The 21,665-nt window shown below is 36.2% G+C and overlaps 1 protein-coding gene across 2 annotated transcripts in view; it reads left to right on the top strand.

Moving 5' to 3' along the window:
• Positions 1-223: 223 nt before the first annotated feature.
• LOC111513626 (inactive dipeptidyl peptidase 10) overlaps positions 224-21,665 on the top strand; it is a 260,347-nt gene continuing 238,905 nt past the window's right edge. The window contains exon 1 of one of the 2 annotated variants that reach the window (XM_074170728.1): positions 224-411. In XM_074170728.1, coding sequence (XP_074026829.1) covers positions 322-411 — 90 coding nt within the window. In that variant the 5' untranslated portion in view covers positions 224-321. The remainder of the gene's footprint in view (positions 412-21,665) is intronic. The other variant, XM_074170732.1, reaches the window with a different exon arrangement.

Genomic DNA, 21,665 nt, shown 5'->3' with positions numbered 1-21,665 from the left:
ATTCTGAAAGCATTTTTCTTATGTCATATCACTTTCAGTATTTTACAGGACACGCTATAGCACTTGATATCCTCAACCAAGGACGCACTTCAGATTGACAGAAGATCAAAGGATGATCCTCGATAATGAAGTGTCACCGTCAATTTCGGGAGAGACCGTGGAAAGCCGAAAGCAGAGATTTTCATTTCGAGCATTCAGGCGCCTGGAGCAGCTTTCAGCTTTCAGTAGTGTCTGTAGCGTGGCATTCAGCGCTTCGAAATGATAATCGTAGCGATTCTTCCTCGGTTTTCCTATTAGTCACCCTCTTTGTGATAGAAAAACATGCAGACCAATGTTCACATTGACACGAAAAACTTGAGATCCTCCTCACAACATGGAATCAAAGATTCCGAGCAGAATAAGTCGATCAGGGTGAGTCATATCCACAAGTGAATCTCGATTTGTTTTTAGATAGGGGGCAAACCCACAAACACTTGTCGCTTTCAAGTGAAATGAAAAACTAGTGGGGATGAAAATTGGCATTTGAGGAGGTTATTAATCGGAGATAATATGCTTGTTATGAACTTATAAAATTGAATAGATTGTCGATTACCTCGGGACAAGCCCAATTCATGTTATATTTACATTATCACAGGACCGAGGTCATCAAAATACAGAATCCTTAAATGAACTTGAACAACAGCACATTTTCGTTCGTTTTGTTGTTGTTGTTTCAAAAGACACCCAACAAAATATTGACTGCAATTTGTAATCATCCTACAGGAAATAAATAATCAGAACTCATAATTTTTGTAGCCAGCTATCGTGAGTGAACATCTTCGATGTCGTTAAAGCCCTTCGGAATAATTTAATTGATGAGACTATACGGCAACTTGTCAGTTAGTAATTCTCTGCAAATTTAATGCTGCTAATGATGGGCTAACTGATCACCGATACCCAATGAACAACTGTTGAACTCGCCACCAGAGATATACCAAATCATAATTAGGCCTATATGAACTGAATTGATATTCTAACTGATTCATAATTTACAGTAACTATCTATTAACACAGCAGGTAACAAGAGATGAGTTCACCTTCGGCAGAAGAGTATCCTGAAAATGACCTGGAATTTGCGGCGCTATTTTGTCGTGCTTAGCTTAATTAACTTCAAAATTAATGACGAATCCACTTTCACCTAAAAAATGATTGGATATCTCTTTCCAACTCAAACATGAAATTATCTGTAAATACACCATATGTTTATATTCGACTATTTCTATTTCAATGAATCTTACATTCATTGATTTTTCGTGAAATTGATTATTTACTTTATCAATACAGTGATGAAAGTATTGACAACTTTGTTGACTGTATCTTGTAAGTGATGAGTGACAATAATAATAATAATAGGTCGAGTGGGCTGAAGTCGGAAACTGAGGGGTTCATCATGTCTTGCAAGGATGGTGTCTTCAATACCTTAGTCAGTATATGCGGTTTCGTTCTATATCCATCGACATAACGTGACCCTAAGAGTGCTATATTATCATTTACGCCACTATTAAGGAATTGACGAGACACCTGTGTTGCCCTACGCTCCGGAGGACATCGAATCCGTTGTAGGAAACGAGAAGTGCCGAATTTTTTGGAACTGTTCGTTCCCCACCCTCAAGCTCATCAGAACTAAAAAGCCTGATGTTGTCCTTCCTGATCACCAGAGCAAGACGATAATTGTCGTGGAGTTATCAGCTCCTGGCGAGGTGAATATCGTTCGAAAAGAGAAAAAAAAACTTATAAGATATCGATATTTTCTCTCCGAACTCCGCAGACTCTATCTAGACCACTCTGTCAAGATGATTGTTCTGATTATTGGAGTCCTTGGTAGAATGATGCCTTCTCTACTCTTGAATCTCAAAATTATATCGGCTTGCCGCACTAAGGCAGAAATCTTAGCCGCACAGATGCAGAAGGCTGTCATTCTTGGATCACTGCACTTGCTCAGGGCACAAGATTCTCGGACCCAATGATCACTTACCTCACGGTGTGAGGAGTAGTCTTTGGTTGATAATCCTGGCGGGCCCTTCCGAATATATCGGGGCTTCGGTGGATAGAGTCTGACCAGCGCATACAACAGTAATAATAATAATAATAATATTAATGCTCAACAGTTTACCATTTATATAGTTAATATCAACAATTTAATTATACAAATTTCATAGCGCTATTTCATTCAGGAATTGTAAATCATTAATTATTAACCATAAGTCACAAAATTTGCACGAGATTTATTTTTCAACTCGCATATACTACAATGAAAGATATCAAATGAGATAGACACCTAGTTTGCAATACTAGTTTGCACAAAAAAATGGTATTATTTCTAGATGTTGATCTTGTTACAAAAAAATATTTTGCAGAAATTAATTCAGAAGACTCAATTCTACAATTTAACAATTTATGTAAAAAAAACACATGCTTGTTTTCTTTAAGGATATTCGTCAGTAGTTTTAAAACTTGAGTTATTCAAAAACTTTTTTTGGGTTCTCTCAATATTTGATATAATTTGATTTTAAATAGAATTCCATACTAATGATAAAGATTCTAACTTTGACCACACTAAACTGAAATATAGGGAAGAGATAAAATATTGAAATTGTTACCATTCCTGATAGTAAAACCCTGAAAGCCATCAGCAGAGTTAACAATAAAATTATAGTGATTATTAAAAAATTATTGATAGTTAAAATGGATTTTACTAAAGTTTTTTCCCAACACCAAACCAGTTTGATCTTCCTTTTGAAGATGATCACTTGGTGATCGAAACACGTGTCGAAGTGTTTCGATCTAGTGTTAGTTCTATCTAAGATAGTTTCACCGATACTGTATGCAAGTTTTATTGTATTGAATTTTCTGGTAAATGATACAATTTTGCATTGGAGATATTCAAATTGAAACTTTTTTTGTGGCACCAGCCATTTAAACTGTTAAACTTCTGTTGCAATCTAGTACAGTCATCTATATCGATAACAGAGGTATATAACTTAAAATCATCTGCAAATATCAATCTACTGTAGTGTAATGTGTCACATAAATCATTTATGAAATGTGAAAAAAGTAATGATCCAAGATTAGATCCTTGAGTGACTCCACTAGTGGAAGTATGAATATTTGAAGAGAAAACATTATGGTAGATATACTGCTCCCTTTGATCAAGATATGATTTCAAAAGATGAATATAAATTTTATTGGAATCCATACCAGAATGTTTATGAATGAGAATCGCATGACTACTTTTATCGAAAGCTTCAGAAAAGTCTGTGTACACCACATCAACCTGTCCAGTGTGTCACATAAAAACTAGAAAATTTTTCAAATTTCTGGGATTGAAAAGAATTTGCAATGGATCTAATAGTATACTCAAGCAGTCCTTTATCTGAAATGAGGGTATCTCATCAGGACCTGAAGTTCATTTGTTTCCAGGTTTTTATCAGCTTGTAAGATTTAAATTTCAGTAATAGGCTGGACGCTAATATTTATTCCTCAATTGTGATCAAAGCTGAAAACAAAGTTATCATCTTCTGGTGCAGGTAACGAATACGCATTCTCAAAAAAAACTAGCAAATCACTAAAAATTGTTTGTGGAATGTTATATGATACAACATCCACCATCTCGTAGTGTTATTTCTATCATGAACAAATGCCCAGAACTTTTGGGTCAGCTATTAGTTTATTTTCGATATTTTGCACATTTTTGCTTGATAAATCTTCTGAACCTGCAAAACTACTCACAATAATGATTATAATCACTGCTTTTTTACTTTTTGTGCATTAGGGCTTTCATTTTAACGAGTTTAATGAGCTCACTTGTATATGCCAAATCGGGTAGACATGTTTAACCATTTTTGATAGCGGAGTTTGAGTACTCAAAATGTCATAAAACTCATTATAGAAGTTATCAACATTATCATTTACATCAAATGTAGTGAATAGTAATCATCAATAGTTATATTATACTCAACTGATATTTCAATAACTGAAAAAACTAAAATCAAATCCTATAAATTTGTTTTGGTTATTTTCCTAAGAACGAAGGATATCAACAAGTTAATGCAATGCATGCAAAAAGAGAAGAAAAATGATTAATATATGCATAGAGCCGATTAAACAAATGAGCAAATGTCTATTTTGTTTTTGAAACTGTTCACTGAGTCGGAATTCATAACATCGTTGGGTAAGTTATTTCATATTTTGAAAATACGATTCACCAAAAAATATTGTCGATATATATTATTTGACAGCATTTTTTTTTATCATAAATAAAAAATATATATTCTGCTAATTTTATTTTGGAACCAATTTCTATGGTTGTCTGTAATGATAATTTTCTAGTTTTACTTTTTGAATATGAGTTGGCTGAATTATTTTCATGATCTGCAGTAGTGGGTGGAGACTATTGTTATCAACTATCATTTAGCAATAGAGCATCTTCAATTTCTCAGGTATCAATCGAAAACGTAAGTTGCTGAAGTTATACTTCACTACAGAGACAGAGTGTCTCTATGGACATATCGAAAGATTTGTGGTAAAACTTGGGGTTCAGGTCCCAAACAAATCCATTGGACTTATGTGATGATTGTCAGACCAATGATCACTTATGGTGCAATTGCTTGGTGACCGAAGGCTTTACAGAAAACGGCCCAAGCGAAGCTCTCTGGCTTACAGAGACAGGCTTGTCTGGCTATCAGTGATACCATTAGTACCACACCATCAGCGGCCATGGAGATCCTTCTCGATCTACCTACTCTCCACACTTTTCTGGAAAGAGAGGCTAGATGAACTGCATACAGACTTGTGCACATTGCCAATTGCACAAACCAATTCAATGCAGAGAGCAAAAGACTGTTGGTTGACATTGGAAGTCACAGCATTCTGGAAATGATCTCTGACTTTATGTCTCCAACTGTCAACTACGAACTGCCTTATAAAGTACTATTTCCGAGTAGAGGACTGGATCCTGCTGGTGAAGGAAATATTAAGAGCAGATACTTTTTGGTTCACAAATGGATCAAAAACACCTTTCGGTTCTGGTAAAGGTGTTTTTAATCGCAGACCCAGGACAGAGTTATCTACCTGCCTAGGAACTTATGCAACTGTATTTCAAGCGGAAATTTATGCTATTGAATGTGCGGAGAGATTGGATAAATCCAACCTCACTCACAAGTCAATAAAAATATTCTCGGACAGTCAAGCGGCTTTGAAAGCTCTTGGCTCCTACCGAGCAACGTCTAAATTGGTAGCAACTGCCAAAAAAGACTCTCTTCGATAGGAAGACTTAACAGATTGTCTCTGGTCTGGATTCCTGGCCATACTCTGGCTATACCCTTCGAAGCTTGATTCCAAACAGTTGTTGGACTACAGTAGGGATAAACTACGATGTCTAACAGGCCTTCTTACAGGTCACTGTCGGAAGACAGTGTGTATCGCCTCTGTCTGGAAAATGATGAAATTGCAGAGCATATACTTTGTGCCTGCCCCGCCGGGGATCGAATCAGTTTCTTTGAGTTCGGCAGATCCGTACTCTCACCATCTGACCTGAAAGACCACTCACCATACAAACTAATCGGCTTCGTTAAGAAGCTGGGTTTATTTGCCCGAGTGTGAATAGGTGTGAGCCACAATAAACCCTTATGGGTGTGGTGGAGGGTCGAATAGACCCACTCACTTTAGACCTAACTACCTATACTTCACTACTGAAAACATCCTTGCAAAAGACCTTCGAAAAGATTTTATATTACAGAATATGTAAATACATCAATAATTTATACATTCATATTGATCTATTGATAAATTATTTTGTGTATACAATGTGCTTTTTATTTTCTGAAAAAATATTCTGATCACATTTTGATTTGTTTTTCATTTTCCATGATAATAGTTATAGAATTTTCACAATGGATTTTATTTATGACGGTAACTTGAGCTGGTTCTGGATTTTTTTAATAGTTTTTTCGATTAAATCCATCAACTATCTCAACTATACTGATAAACCAAGTATTTATTGATTCTGAATTAATATTTTGCATGGGATGAATTGGGGTGGAAGTAATTAAGTTCAATTCAATGTCTCTGAACCTGATGTAATACTGTCAGGTCAGACAATTCCACTTTGTACTTCGATAAGTTTGTTGGGGGGTTAAAATGAACATCAATATGTCTTGGCACAATCATGTCGCTGGATTTGCAAAGGCTGCTTCTCCAAAGCTTGTAACACCCACCTCAGCAACTTTTGATGCGTTATAAAGCTCAGATAAGACCTTCTTTGGAGCTCTGTCCCCAAACATACCCTGAAGTTTCTGGATCAGCCATCCGCCTGACTGGAGACAAAAACATCACGTGCAACCCTGATAGCCTGGAACATCGAAGAAAGATTGGAGATTTGTCTCTGTTCTATAGATACTCTCACGGAAAGTTTTCAAGTGACTTGGCCCATTTGATTCCACCAAGTGCGGTATGTATCAGAAATACGCGACGGAGTGTGTCTGCTCATCGTTTCGAATTTCAACTCAATATACCTCGAAATTCACTAATTGAGAACTCTTTCATCTGGAGAACTGCGTTTATGTGGAATAAACTTCCTGAGAACGTTTTCCCAAATAGATTTAATCTCCAGCGATTCAAATACACAGGCATCGCTCTGAGCGCCTTAAGGATTTTCCTGTAGTGCTTGTGTTTTGTCCTTAAAAAATTAGAGGTGATGGAAAAGGGTTTCTATGTGAACTGAAGGATTCTAGACATCCACCCTCACTTGAAATGGGGATTATATTTACTTCGAGGAAAACTCCGTAGGCACATCGAGGGATTTCTGACAACAACAACAAACCATTTTTATTTTATGATGCACATATCGGAATGTCAAGACTTTGTTTGTGTCAATCGGAGTTCTTTCTCTGTTCAGCCTTTATCTATTTTTTTCTCCATTAGTAATAATGATGATGATATCGTTCATTGTTACCTTTTATAGCTTTACCTTTCCATAAAAAATTTAACGAGGATGAGAAATTTCAGACATTCGCTTTAATAAATGTGATTTGACACCAATAAGTGTCAAAATGTCATTCAAGAACTATACAGTACTAGCGATAGAACTGTGCTACGCACAGGTAGCAAAACTTATGGAATTTTCTTGGTATAGTTTCACATAAGCTTCTTCATGAAGAAGATTTTCATTCCATAGAACTATAATGAACATACAAGAATTGTGGCCAAGCTTGTATTACAGTTCCAAATCGAATATACAGGTCGTTTTTTTATTTGAGCTCTACGTCTCGGAAACGGGGTATGTCCTACAAGGACGGTTGAACGGAAAAAAAAATGCCTTTTTAGAAAGATAACATAATGGCATCCTCAGATCGATAGAATCACCAATTGTTTCTGAGATATTTTCAAAAAACTGAAAATGACAGATTTAATTTTTTTGCTCTACCACCAGCATTTTCAAAAATATGACAGGAAGAATTTTTACACCATTTCATATTTTCAATTAATCTGGTTCAACCTATTTTACAATGCGACGCTACGTTCATTGAAACTCATCATCGATACTTTTTTTTTAAATACGGTCCTGTATATGTTTTATACATTTTGTTAGTCATTGTAATTACAAATTCATTATTGATATATCACAACATAGGTATTTCTCGACATTTTTCACGAAAACACATCATCAATATTCTATAATTTTTTTATTAAAAGCTCGAATTCACGAATGTTACCGAAATCCAAATAGATTTCTGTCAGGGTTGTCTTGAGAAAGAGAGACCAATAATGTTTGTATCAATACCAAGCCATTCAAATTATTTTTTTGAAGTAAGTCATGAAATATATGGATATGAATGTTAATGGTCAAACACAAAATAAATTTGAGATATTTTTCGATATATTTGAGAAATGCTACCAAATCTTTCGGCAATGTATCAGGAATTGTATACTGAACGATGAAAATAGTATTGAAAATAGTTCACGAAATTATGGATCCTTTGAAAAACCCTCCAAAGGAAAGTGTACGGTTACTGAATGTGGTGGCGATAATGAAATCGGCGTTTTAGGTGAGTTAAAAAAATCACAATAATGATAAATTAACATTCAGTTGATTTAGGATTTTGTAGAAAATAAAAAACAAATGAGGATAAGGAAGTATCTCTGAGGAAAATTGCTCATAATTCGGCCATATCCACTACGTCTGTACGGAAAATTTCTAAGAAAAATAAACTCAAGCCTCATCGAGTCAGGAAAATCCATCATTCGCGTTTGACGGACTTCAACAAGAGAAAAGTTTTTTGTAGATGGCTCATTAGAAAATTTAACCAGAGTAATGAAATTTTGCAAAAAATGTGATGTGATGAAAGTAGATTCACGAATAATGCACGGTTCAACAGGAATATTCATCATCACTGGCGACAAGAAAATCAATATTTACCAATACAGTTACCAATTATATCCCCCATGCCCCTCCTGGGTTGAGTGCCCTGAAGTAGAAGCTTCCCCCACCAGCTATTTAGCGAGGAGAACCTACTACCCCACTCCATCCACCCCCGCTCTCCGAGTGGTCCTTAACTTACTGATGGGCACTTCAACAAGACTGACATCTGACCTCTTTTGGTCTGACCTCTTTTGGCCAATTATATCAAGAGATATATCGTGTTAACATATGCTTTGGTGTTCTTGATGATAAAATTATTGGTCGCCACTTAGCCTAATGAGATAATATGAGTATTTACATCACGTCGGAGATCCACCACATCGCAGGAGAATATGCAGAGATTTTCTCTGCCAGGAATATGGATAGCAAATAATGGTCCTATTGAATGGCCACCACGTTTCCGGACCTTTTTCTTGTAGATTATTTCTTGTGGTTCTTCAAAAGGGTTATAACACCATATACCCATGACAAGTTATGGGTATATAGTTTTGACATAGAAACCAAAGTCCAATCGTCACCATGAAACAGCCCAGGAGAGTCAAGACCAAAAAAGCACGCCAAGTTCGATCAAACGTTTCGTAGTGCATCAGGAGTTCTTGCCACATGGTCGTACAGTCAATAAGGAGTATCATATTGAAGTTATGTGCCGCTTGAAAAAGCAGTACGAAGAAAACGTCCGATATTGTCGAAAAACCATTCATGGCTTTTGCATCACAGTGATGCACATGCTCACTTGACATTGCTTGTTCGATTTTTTTGCAAAAAAACAACACTGTAATCATGCACCAGTCACCATTTTCACCAGTTTTGGTCCCTGCGACTTTTTCCTGTTTCCAAGATTGAAGAGACCCATAAAAGGACGGCGTTTTGCGGCGATTACGGAGATAAAAACCAAATCGCTAAAAGAGCTCGAAGAAATACCAAAAATTGCATATCAGAACTGCTTTGAAGATTGGAAAAAACGCTAGCACAAGTACTTAATATCTGTTGGGGGCTATTCTGAAAAGAAAAAATAGAAATGAAGAAATACATTTTTTTTTGAGAAAAAGAAAACTCACCTAATTTTTTCAACAGACAGCGCTAGTAAGCTCTGTGAAAGATAGACATATGCCATCGCAGACTTTTTTTGTACACCTATAAAAATAACAATACGTAAAAGAAATATTTTGAAATTATGGATTAGGTAGCGTTTTCAATGAAAGCTCGCACAGGTAGAACCACCTTTTCAGAAATGATATCGTGATATTTCAACCAATCCATACAAAACATCACTGAATGATACATGAAAATCTTTATCTTTAATCACTCCGCTCTTTGGTGGAAACCGAATGAAAATTCTTTCGGTTGTTTTTGAGTTTATCTCGGTCAAACAGACAGATGTGCAGACAGACTCGGAGGGGGACTACTGTCAAATATAGTATAAACATATTTATATACAGGGTGTAACTAAATAAGTGTAAAACATTCAAGGAGGTGATACTTCATCGATAAAAAGATAGGATCTTTCACATAAAGACATTTCTTTGGAGCATCCCCTGCTAAGATACAGCCCCTTGAAGGGGGTACATAAAATTTGTATAACAATTTCTTTCACAAGCACTAAAAAAGTTACAATATTGAAATTAACCTTACGTTTTGTACTACCAAAAAGACACTTAGCAAGAAATTTATGTGGTTTGCCCCATGGTTGTAAGGGGTGGTTTACCCCATGGTTGTTTACCATTTAAACATTTATTTCCAATAGCCTGTTTCATTCTAAACAAAAAATGTGTCTTGGGGTTTTGCCCAAAATAAACCAGTTCGCAGCAAAATATTATTTTAGGAACACCTACAGAGATACATCGTTATAAATGCGAAAATACGAAACTAATCTATCTAGTAGGTCGCTGTTAGCGATAGTGTCAGTTTGTGAATTTTCGAAATTGAATTAATATCAATTGTGTGTTGTTGTTCTGTTCTTAATTTGATACTTCAATAATTCACTTGTTATCAAAATGGCATACACAAATGAGGAAATGGCTGATATACATTACGTTTACGGTCTGTCTCAGGGGAATGGGTTAGAAGATATGATGTATCCTCAACGGCAGCATCCTTCACATAGAATATTTGCTCGACTCCATCAACGATTACGGGAATATGGTTCATTCGACAAAAGAACGCAGGATTGTGGTCGCCATAGAGAAGTACGAACACCACAGCTTGAGGCAGCAGTACTTAATTTGATTGAAGAACAACCTACTACCAGTACTAGAAAGATTGTTTTCCAGCTGAATGTAAATCATATGGCGGTATTTCGAATTTTAAAGGAACGACTCTTATACCCTTACCATCTGCAACGGGTACAGGCACTGTTACCGCGAGACTTTCCGAACCGTGTTGAATTTTGCAATTCTCTGTTTAAAATCTGTTCAAAATCTGTTTTTCCGTTAACCAGCTGTCGCACCCCTACGAACGACAACCCTCAGAAGTCGAAACTTCTGCGAGCTAAGGATTAACGAGGTCTTACCTTTTAACGTGTGATTTCTAACACGGAATGATACTAGAAATGATTAGAAGAAATTGTGACTTTCTGAAGACGATAGAATTCACAGACGAATGTAGTTTTTCTCGGGACAAGATTAATAATTTTCATAATTACCACATATGGGCTGATGAAAACCTTCACGCTATTGTCGAAACTAACCATCAAGAACAGTTTTCTCTTAACGTGTGGCTCGGAGTTATTGGGGATGATTTATTTGGGTCTCATTTTCTACCTCCTCGATTGAATGGTGAGGCATACGTTCAATTTTCAAGAAAAGTGCATCCAATACTGCTGGAGGAAGTTTCTTTGAGCGTCAGAAGGGATATGTTTTTTATGCATGATGGGGCTGTCTAGACGTATGCGTGATGTCTGAAGGTAGACATATTGAACATTTACTATGATTTCTGCATGGTGTGTGTTTTGTTAATAATAAATTAGTTTTGGTTATTACCCTTTAATCGTTCAATGTAGGTACTAACTACAAAATAACAATAAATCCAGTTCGCATTTATGACGATGTATCTCTGTAGTTGTTCGTAAAATATTTTTTTGCTGCGAACTGGTTTATTTTGGGCAAAAAACCACGAGACATTTTTTGTTTACAATGAAACAGGCTATCGGAAATGAATTTTCAAATGGTAAACAAATGATAAGACAAAAAGTTACATTGGAAATAAATTTTAGGGGTTGCGTTTTCCACCCCTTACAACCATGGGGTAAACCAAATAAATTACTGGCTGAGTGTCTTTTTGGTAGTACAAAACGTCAGGTTAATTTCAATATCGTAACTTTTTAGTGCTTTTGAAAAAAATTGTTATACAAATTTTATGTACCCCCTTTAAGGGGATGTATCTTAACAAGGGATGCTTCAATGAAGTTTCTTTATATGAAAGATCCTATCTTTTTTTCGATGAGGAATCACCTCCTTGAATGTTTTACACTTATTCAGGTACACCCTGTATAAACATGATAACGAAGTGAAATATAAATATATTTGTTTTGCTTTCACGCAACTAATTGGAAATGAAGTGGAACTATGAATTTTAAAAACACACCCATATTAATTGTTTACACATCAGGTACCTATTTAAGTATCTCTTTGTTAGCTAGATTTTGCCAAAGCTGGAGATAAGGGCCATACATACGCATACATATGTTTAAACAGTGCATTCCATTTCAAACGAACCACCCTGAATAACTTTTGGTACAATGATTAAAAAAAAAATAAAAAAAACACCTCAACAATAGTATACAGGGTGACACATTTTGACATGATGCACATTTGATATTACTTTCCCTATAGCACCCTCCGAGCATGTCACAATTTTTTTAGTGGATCAATTGTTTTGCATTATCAGATATTATATGAACAGATTTCAACAAAGTAGAATACGTTATGGTCTGAAGCTCATAGTTTGGAAGCTAAAAATTATTTGATTTGAAAACGAGCCACCCTGAATGAACTTCTGTACAATCTGTTACCTCGGTTTCAAAGGAGTTTTTGGGAAGTATACTTCAAAAAAGTCTTATTTTGCCTAGTTAAGTTTGAATTCGATATTCTCTTCATTTTGTATTTGTCTCATTCAAAATAACCATTACCTACCAGGTTTTTCTGTTTTTGTAAATTCTTGAGAAGCAATGGTTTATACGCTTCGAGAACGGATTGAAATAATGAGTTTGTACTACCAGAATGGAAATAGTGCTAGATGCTGACTGTATGGTCAATGATAATCATCCAGGAAGAAATGTACGACACAAATATGTTTCGGAATTATTGTTGAACAGATTTATGGAAACTGCATCTGTTAACAATAACAAGCATAACCGTTCAGGAGTCGTCAACGATGAAGCTATTGGTACTGCAGTTTCAGGGGACGTTGGACTGATGGAAAATTCGCAATCTCTTACAGAGTTATCTCGAGAATCAGGAATCAATCGTACAAATGTTTTCAGGATCCTTCATCCATATAAGATTGGACTAGTTGAATAGGGAGGTGAATCGGCAAAATTGTCGATATTGAAGTGATACGAATCCTCATTTATATCGTCAAGTTCATACCCAACGACCTCAAAAACTGAATGTTTAGGATGGATGGATGGATGGATGATCATTTTCCTGGCCGCTGGATTAAACTTGCCAGGTGGCAGTTCAGGAATGTTTACTGAAGTATTTCCTGCATATGAGGTCGGCGATACGACTGCCTAAATCGATTTTAAATTATTGAACGGGCATACTTGCAGACCGGTTTTGGGTTATTTGGTAGTGGCCATCATCAACATAGAGTTGATGATATTCCATAATCAAAATTCTAATTCCTTTCAGTGTATCATTCCCCGAACTAAACTGAAGCGAACAACAAACAACATGTTTGTCATCGCCAAGTGTCTGCAAGTGTGCAAGTCTGCTAGTATGCCCGTTCAATAATTGTAGATCCTTTCTGGCAGTTGTATCGCCAGCAGCATATGCAGGAAATACTTCAGTAAAGATTCCTGCACTGACACCTGTCAGATATAATCCAACGCCCTTCGTGGTATTAGCCAAGGGAGTACTTGTTTTCTGATAGGTGTCGGTCCATTATCCTACAGGGTAGGGTGTTGAGACTGGCCTTAACGAATTTTTTTTCAGATGATTCGATTTATGCCCACTGACTATATGTGAGAAGTTTCCTTTCCTTTTACGAGAAATTGTGCAAATTTCGGATATGCGGTTGGTTACCTCGTTCACAGGCAGATGGGGCGATGACAAACATGTTGTATGTTGTCCGTTTCAGCTTAGTTCGAGAAATAATACTCTGAAAGAATTCGATTGTCATTTATTAGAAATCATCAACTATAGGTTGATGATAGACACTATCTTACGACGTGGCCAAACAGCCCGAAACCGGTCAGCAAGTTCCAATAATTGAAAATCTATTGCGGCGGTTGTATCGCCAACAGCATATGCAGGAATAACTTCAGTGCACTGACACCTGTCAGATATAATCCAACGCCTTTCGTGGTATTAGCCAGGGGAGTAGTTGTTTTCTGATAGGTGTAAGTCCATTAACCTACAGTGTAGGGAGTTGAGACTGGCCTTAGCGAATTGTTCCTTCAGATTTAGATGATTTGATTTATAGCCAAACTTCAAGTATGCCCACTTAAAATATGGAAATGGATAGTATTGTTTATTTTCATCAAGTAACGGGTCAGTCTATTCATAGATAATTGTCAAAGAAGTCAAATATCATTTCCCAGTTTGATTCAAGTGCTTCCAACTAAAAAAAAAATTCAAATTTAATCATTGCTTAGAAAGTTTTATTTCCATTGACCACATTGTTACTCCCCCGATTTATGGCATTGAATTGAACAAAGCAATCATTCTCTTTCGTTTTCCTTAGAAAATGTTTTCGAAGTTTTGGGCTACAAAATAAATAATAAATGGTATAACCCGTCATATGATTTCAGAAATCTTATCCAGAGAAATGCAGAGGGCCCCTATTCTCGACTCATTACGTTTACTGACGTGAACAATTTCAGGACCCATCTATCACTTACTGGGGCTGATCGAATTTAGATGAAAAAGACAAAGTGGAAAACTCTTTCGACTAAGCAGGGAAATTGGATATTTTGGCTAATCCTAGCTTACACTAATTGATACTAAAAATATTTTATCATTTAAATTACTTAATATTTTTCAGTAGACGTGTTTGCACTACATTTTTGAAAATGTTGTCGAAAAAGACTTCGAATATCGAAACAATGTTTTTATTCAACAAGGAAATTTCATGTACATGTTTAATATCTGGGGATTCGATATAATCAGTTCAGTCTATCAATTTGAATTTTTCAAATATATTCTTTTTGGTGTTGATGTTGACTAGTTTTTTGAATAACTTTTACAAGGGGAAATGAACGCCCCAAATTTTTAATTTGAAATTTGTTAATTCGACTCGATACTACAATATACTTACTTCTAATATATCAACTGTAAAAGAATAGTATATTTTTATCGACTCATCTATGCAAATGAAAAACATTTAAATAAGGAAATAAACACTAGTTTTTCACATATTTTTCAACATTATTTTACTCATTCTCATGTATTTTTAGTTTTTTTTTAATAATTATTTTTTCACTAATTGATTATTTTTGGATAATTTTTATTTGTAGAATGTACGAGTAGAGGGAAAAGGAGTCGAAAAAATGTTTCTGACTACACCAAATTCAATAAATTCTTTGTAGATTCTGTTACTTGCCATGTATTTCTAAATTTCACTAGAGTTTTATGTCATCTCTTCAAATGATATATCGATAATATACCATCATCCAAAGTTTTCTCGTTCGAATTGTTGCTGTATTTGCTGTTGCATCCGTAAACTTTTTTCATTATTACAGTATCCTTTCATAATCCGCTCGTATCACAAAAACGACATAAAAAACAGACAGGGTTCACAGTTGGGTCTTTGATGTGCAGATCATTGTTATAACTATGTTACATCACATTATTTCTCCCGTGACATATTTGGTTAATTTATCTTTCAAAGTATGATAAAGGTGGGAAAAGTTGTTCCCATCCATAAAAAGGGAAATCGTGGCACAATTTCTAACTATAGGACAATAACCATTCCATCTATTTTTGAAAACTTTTTGGTTACTCAGTTTTAGACCGCATGTCATGTTTTCCTGATACTAACGGAATAATCTCGAAAAATCAGCATGGGTTCAGACAAAAAAAGCCAATATATGCAGTACACCGCTTTTATAGCGAAATAACGCGCTTTATCGATTCAGGAGAGGGCCCTGTTGGGATACTTTGTAATCTCAGCAGGGCATTCGACTGTGTGGGTCATGATATTTTGATAAAGAGACTTTACCATTATGATGTAAAAGATAATGCACTGACACGAATAACAAGCTTCCTACGAAATCGCAAACAGTATTTATGTTTGAGATATGAACAATGCAATGAGTTGAGGTGATATCAACATAGGTGTTCCACAGGTATGTATTTTGGGTTCTGTGTTATTTTTGTTATAAATTAATAATATTGGAAAAGTATGTGAAAATGCTCATTATTATAGCATTAGTCTTTATTATTAGAATGAAGAATTTTTATTTGATTATTTGGCAACATTGCTTCTCAGAAGTTTTTAACTGCGAATAAAAATTCGAGAGGCTAGAGAGAGTAGCAAGAAAAAATTGTCGGAAGTCGGTCGGTCCGATTCATATTGTTTGAATAATTTACGGTAATTTGGTATAGTTTTACGGTGAAAGGTGAAACTCAGTATAGCGTGCTTTGATCCGTTATTCATTGGGTTGAGGGTGGTGTTTTATCCAATTCTTCCTTTCCTTCCTAAAGCCATTTCCAGCACCATCAGAAATCGAGAAGACAAATTACGGACCAGTGAAGGTAAGAACTTTCTCTTCATATTTCTTACAGAACATTATCGGGATGTTCTAGAAAATAAAAAGAACGTTTTGGTCCCATCGAGCTTGGATTGTGTAAAATTTCAAATAGCTCGTAGTTTGTTTGAATCGGTTTCACTGAATTTTGTAATTTTCGGTTACCTACAATATTGCGATTCGTAAACCTACATTCATACGGAAAATATAAATTAAATTATTGTTCATTCATTTCACTTCATTTTGAATATAATCTTTCTAGGGAGTTTTTTTTATTTCACAGGCAGTGTGTCGGTTTTTACAGTAACTGTTTTTGCTGCTAGTCCGCACCTTCATGGGTTTAGGGAGGCGGTATTGCCAAATGTACTGAAAAGTAATAGAAGCTCTATAAAAATTATTTCATACCTTGAACATTGTGAAATTGTTTCTCAGATTGTTTCGATATTCGGAATGGGAGTTACTGCAGCGAAAAGACAATTGAAAATGCTCACGGCTAAAAAAGAGTCATTATTTTCAATTTTGCAAAACCTTTTGGATTTATCCAAATCAATGAAAAATGAAACGGAAAAATCTAGGTTTTCAGCCTTATATAAGTAGATAGATTCGACGAAAGCGGACTCGATCAAGGTTATTGACCATATCATGGAGGTTAGTTTTGATGATGATGCGTTCACACCAAATTATGCAATTATTCAAACAATTGATGAAATGTGTTGTTACATTCATATTTCGGCTGCAAAATTAGAGAGAGAAGAACAGCAGACGAATGCTTCGCAAAGCAGTGCGGCGTCAACTTCACAGCATTCTAGTGCTTCTCAGGGTGATTCGGGTTCTGGGAGACACCAGTTTGAACTTCCTGAATTTTCTGGTTATATTCGAGAGTTGGAAACGTTTTACTCAATTTTCAAAAGTTCAATACACGATAATAAATTGCTGACGAATGTAAGTCAATTATTGTGTGGGCCGTTTGAAGGGCTCTGCATTGAGTGTTTCCACGGGATTGGCTCCTACTGGGGACAATTATGATAGTATTTGGAAATCTCTTGTTGACAAATATCAAGATGAACGTTCATTAGCGACTAGTTACTTGGATCAGATTTTGGGATTTAAGCATATACAGGGGGAATCAGCAAAAAATCTTGAATCATTTTTGGAAAAATTCGATTGTGCGGTACAAGCCTTGAAAAACCTGAAGATGAAGCATTTGGCAGATTTTATTTTGGTGCATCAGACACTTGTAAAACTGGATTCGGAAACGGTTAAATCTTTGGAAATGTCTGTTCGTGTGGTAAGGGTATACCAGCTTATGAAGATGTAATAAAATTTGTTAAACAGCAAGCTGAATACTCAATTTGAACCGAAATGCTACAATTGGTAGGGGGAATTGTGTTGATACGAGATTGCGTTCAACAAATAAATCTTTCTGTGTCACCCAAGACAACAGATCGGATAATAAAGCAAAGACACTTGTATGTTTTGTCATAAGGGAGGCATTTTTTGAGTAGATGTGAAAATTTCAAGCGGTTGACTCCATCTAAACGTTATACATTGGTTCGTGATAATAATTGGTGTTACAATTGCTTGTTTCCAAATCATGGTGTAAGATCTTGTCCGTCTGATCGGGTTTGTTCGGAATGTACCAGAAAACATCATTATTTATTGCATTTAGGGAGACCTTTGGCCGGGGTACAACATGACCAAAGAGTACACGGGCCTGTACCAAGTGAAGTTAATGCTAGTAGTGACGTCTCGAATACGAATACTACATCGGAACATTTTTGTGGAACAGCAATAAAGAATCGTAATATTACAGTATTATTATCAACGGTGATAGTAAACCTTCTGAACGGTTCAGGTCAAGGTCAAACGGCTAGATTTTTATTGGATAGCGGCAGTCAGGTTCATCTCATCACTCAGAAATGTTCAAAAAAATTGGGATTGAAAATATCTCGTTGTTCTGTTTCGGTACAAGGAATTGGTTCTAATACACATTCGGTAAGAGGTATCACAGACCTCATCGTGGCGTCTCGGCGTCTCATCGAAGAAATATTTCATGCGGGCGCTTTTAGTTGATAAAATTTCTGATAGACTTTCAAGAGTAAAAATTGAATGGAGTTTTTTGGGTAGTTTTGGAGATATTCATTCAACTAGCTGATAATAAATTTGATGAGCCGACAGAAATTGACTATCATAGGTGCGGAGCTCTTTGCAACGGTGATGGAGTTATGCTCCTTCAGCGGGATCACCAGTGGCGGTACAGACGGTGTTTGGGTATGTTATAATGGGAAAAGTTCCGATATTCAACTCGGTTTCAGACTCGAATGTATTTTTCAATTTGAAAGAAGAATCATCTCTGAATGAACTTATGACAAAATTTTGGGAAATTGAGCAAGTTCAAAAAACACTTTACTGGATGTTGAAGAATTAGAATGTGATAAAATGTACACTAGTACTTTCAACAGAGATTCAGAAGAAATATTTACGGTAGCTCTTTCCTTTAAGAATTCACCTAGTACAGTGGGTGATTCTGAAACTGGCGCTATGACACGATTGTATTCCTTAGAAGAAGAGTGACAAAATTTCCGGAATTGCGTTCAGGTTACAATGATATTATGAGAGAATCCATTGAACAAGGTCATATGCATTGGGTAAGGGAAGAATATTTGAAAGCAGCGGATACAACGTACTACATTCCTCACTATGCTATTTTCAAGTCTGATAGTTCCAGCACTCCGATTCGAATAGTGCTGGATGCTAGTGCATCCTCTGATAGTGATATTTCTTTGAATGATATTCTATACGGAGGCCCGAAATTGCAGATGGATATTTTTTCTTTGTTGTTGAATTTTAGACTTTTTAGAATTGCGGTCACTGCAGACATTCGTGGAATGTACCACCAGATCAAATTAGTGAACTATCATTAGCGATTTCAGAGACTTTTTTGGCGTTTCAGTCCAGATGAACCAGTTCAAGTGTACGAGTTCAATCGGTTGGCATTTGGGGTCAAGACAAGTCCTTACTTGGCTCTACGTACAGTCAAACAGTTGATAAAAGAGGAAGGTTATAAATATCCATTAGCAGCAGAAGTGGTATCGACGGATCTATACATGGATGATTTGGTGTGTAGTGTATCTTCGGAAGAGGAAGCTCAGCGGCTATATTCAGAATCGGTAGCAATGTTTGCAGAAGGAAAGTTCGATTTGACAAAGTGGTCTTCGAGTTCGTTGGAATTGTTGGAGAAAATCCCCTTTGAAAAGAGGTTATCACAGCCTGTGCTTTTTAAGACAGAAACAAATAATTAGGAATGTTCTGGAATCCTGAAATGGATAGTTTTAGGTTCAAGTTTCCAGTTCCAGGATCTAGCTGTACTAAACGTTTAATCTTGTCCACAGTGGTGCGATGTTATGATCCAGTAGGATTGGTGGCACCATTCATTTTGTATTTGAAACTTCTGATAAAGGAGCTATGGAAACTCAAAATGAGCTGGGATGACATAGTACCCTATGAAGTTTCCAGAAGTGGTTGAATCTGAAAGATGAATGGTCGGTACTTGGGAAGATTCAGTTTTCGTGTTACATGGGAACCGTGAGAACATCTCCGATAATGTTAGTAGCTTTTGCGGATGCCAGCAAGGATGGATACGGAGCTGTGGTATATGTGCGAACAGTAACAGAAAACGGAGATATTGCTGTTAATTTGTTATGTGCGAAATTCAAGGTTTCCCTTCAAGATTGTTACAATTCCTAGAATGGAGTTAGTGACAGCTCTTCTTTTATCTCGGTTGGTCAAACATGTTTTGAAAATTTTTAATAATAAAATTTGTATTTCAAAAGTATTTGCATTTTCAGATTCAACCACAGTTCTTCAATGGATGAATTCTACCCTGTTGAAAGATATATTTGTCGCCAACAGGGTTGCACAAATGAAAGAAAATATTTCAAATGCTGAGTGGTGTCATATATCTGGGTTAACGGATCCTGCGGATATTTTATCTAGGGGTGCAACTCCTTCCCAATTGATGGAAAACTACTTGTGGATTTCGGGTCCAACTTGGATGAAATTACCGGTTGAAGATTGGCCTATTAGTAGTGAAAAGTTGTTTTGAGGATTGTAGGCAGGACATCGATTCCATAAAATGTCTCGTTTCAATGGAGGACACGGAAACGCATCCATTGTACCAGATGGTTATGAGGTCGTCATCATACATTACAATTTTGCGGTTAACTGTGAGAGTGCTTCGTTTTGTGAAGCTCCTTCCGATGAAAGAAATAATCACAGCAAGTGATATGAATATAACGGAACTGGTCTTGGTGAGAATCGTGCAAAGCAAATGTTTTGCATCCAATATTAAACTTTTGAATTTGGGAAAGGAAATTTCAAATAGATTGCGCAAGTTGAACCCCTATCTTCAAAACGGAGTTCTAATGGTGGGAGGTAGGTTAGAGAACGCTCCCATATCTTTCGCGGCTCGGCATCCTATCATACTGTCTGGTAAGGATCCTTTCACGGAGAAATTAATAGATTATTATCATGAAATATATCTTCATACCAGTCCATATTTGATGGAAGCAATTTTGAGGCAAGAATTTTGGATATTGGGAGGTAGAAACGTCATTCGACAACGAGTTCATGCATGTGATAGGTGTTTCAGATTGAAACCCAAGACGATAAACCCTCTGATGGCGGATTTGCCGACATCAAGATTACATCAAGCTAAAGTTTTCTCTCTCATACGGGTATTGACTATTTCGGCCCATTCAGTATAACCCTTGGAAGACGGAGAGGGGCTCAAGTATACAAAGGCTATGTCTGTTTGTTCGTGTGTATGAGTGTAAAGGCAATTCATTTAGAACTTGTTAGCTCATTATCAACAGATAGTTTTTTGCAGGCTTTAAAGCGATTTTTATCTCGGAAAGGACCTTGCAGTGTTATTTATTCTTATCAGGGTACAAATTTCGTAGGCGCGAAAACTGTTCTTCGGAAAATTAATGAGTTCGTCAATTCCAAACGGTACAAAAAGGCGTTTCAAACAGAATTAGCTATAAATGGTATTGAGTGGAAGCTCAATACTTTGGCGGCTCCACACTTGGGTGGATTGTGGGAAAGCCATGTTAAATGTGCGAAAACTCATATCTTCAGAGTGATAGGCACGCAACTTTTAACTTTTGAGGGATTCAACACATTGTTGATACAAGTTGAAGCATTATTGAATTCTCGTCCTCTTTGTAGTTTATCAGCGGACCCATCAGCACCTGAGGCATTGACTCCTTCGCATTTTTGACAATAATTCCATTGAAA

This window comes from Leptinotarsa decemlineata, unplaced genomic scaffold, assembly GCF_025532065.1.
Source record: "Leptinotarsa decemlineata unplaced genomic scaffold, Ldec_3_MD MMD2_P_RNA_scaffold_9, whole genome shotgun sequence".
Taxonomy (NCBI): domain Eukaryota; kingdom Metazoa; phylum Arthropoda; class Insecta; order Coleoptera; family Chrysomelidae; genus Leptinotarsa; species Leptinotarsa decemlineata.
Note: the sequence above shows the minus strand (reverse complement) of the source record. Positions and strands in the feature narration are given on the sequence as shown.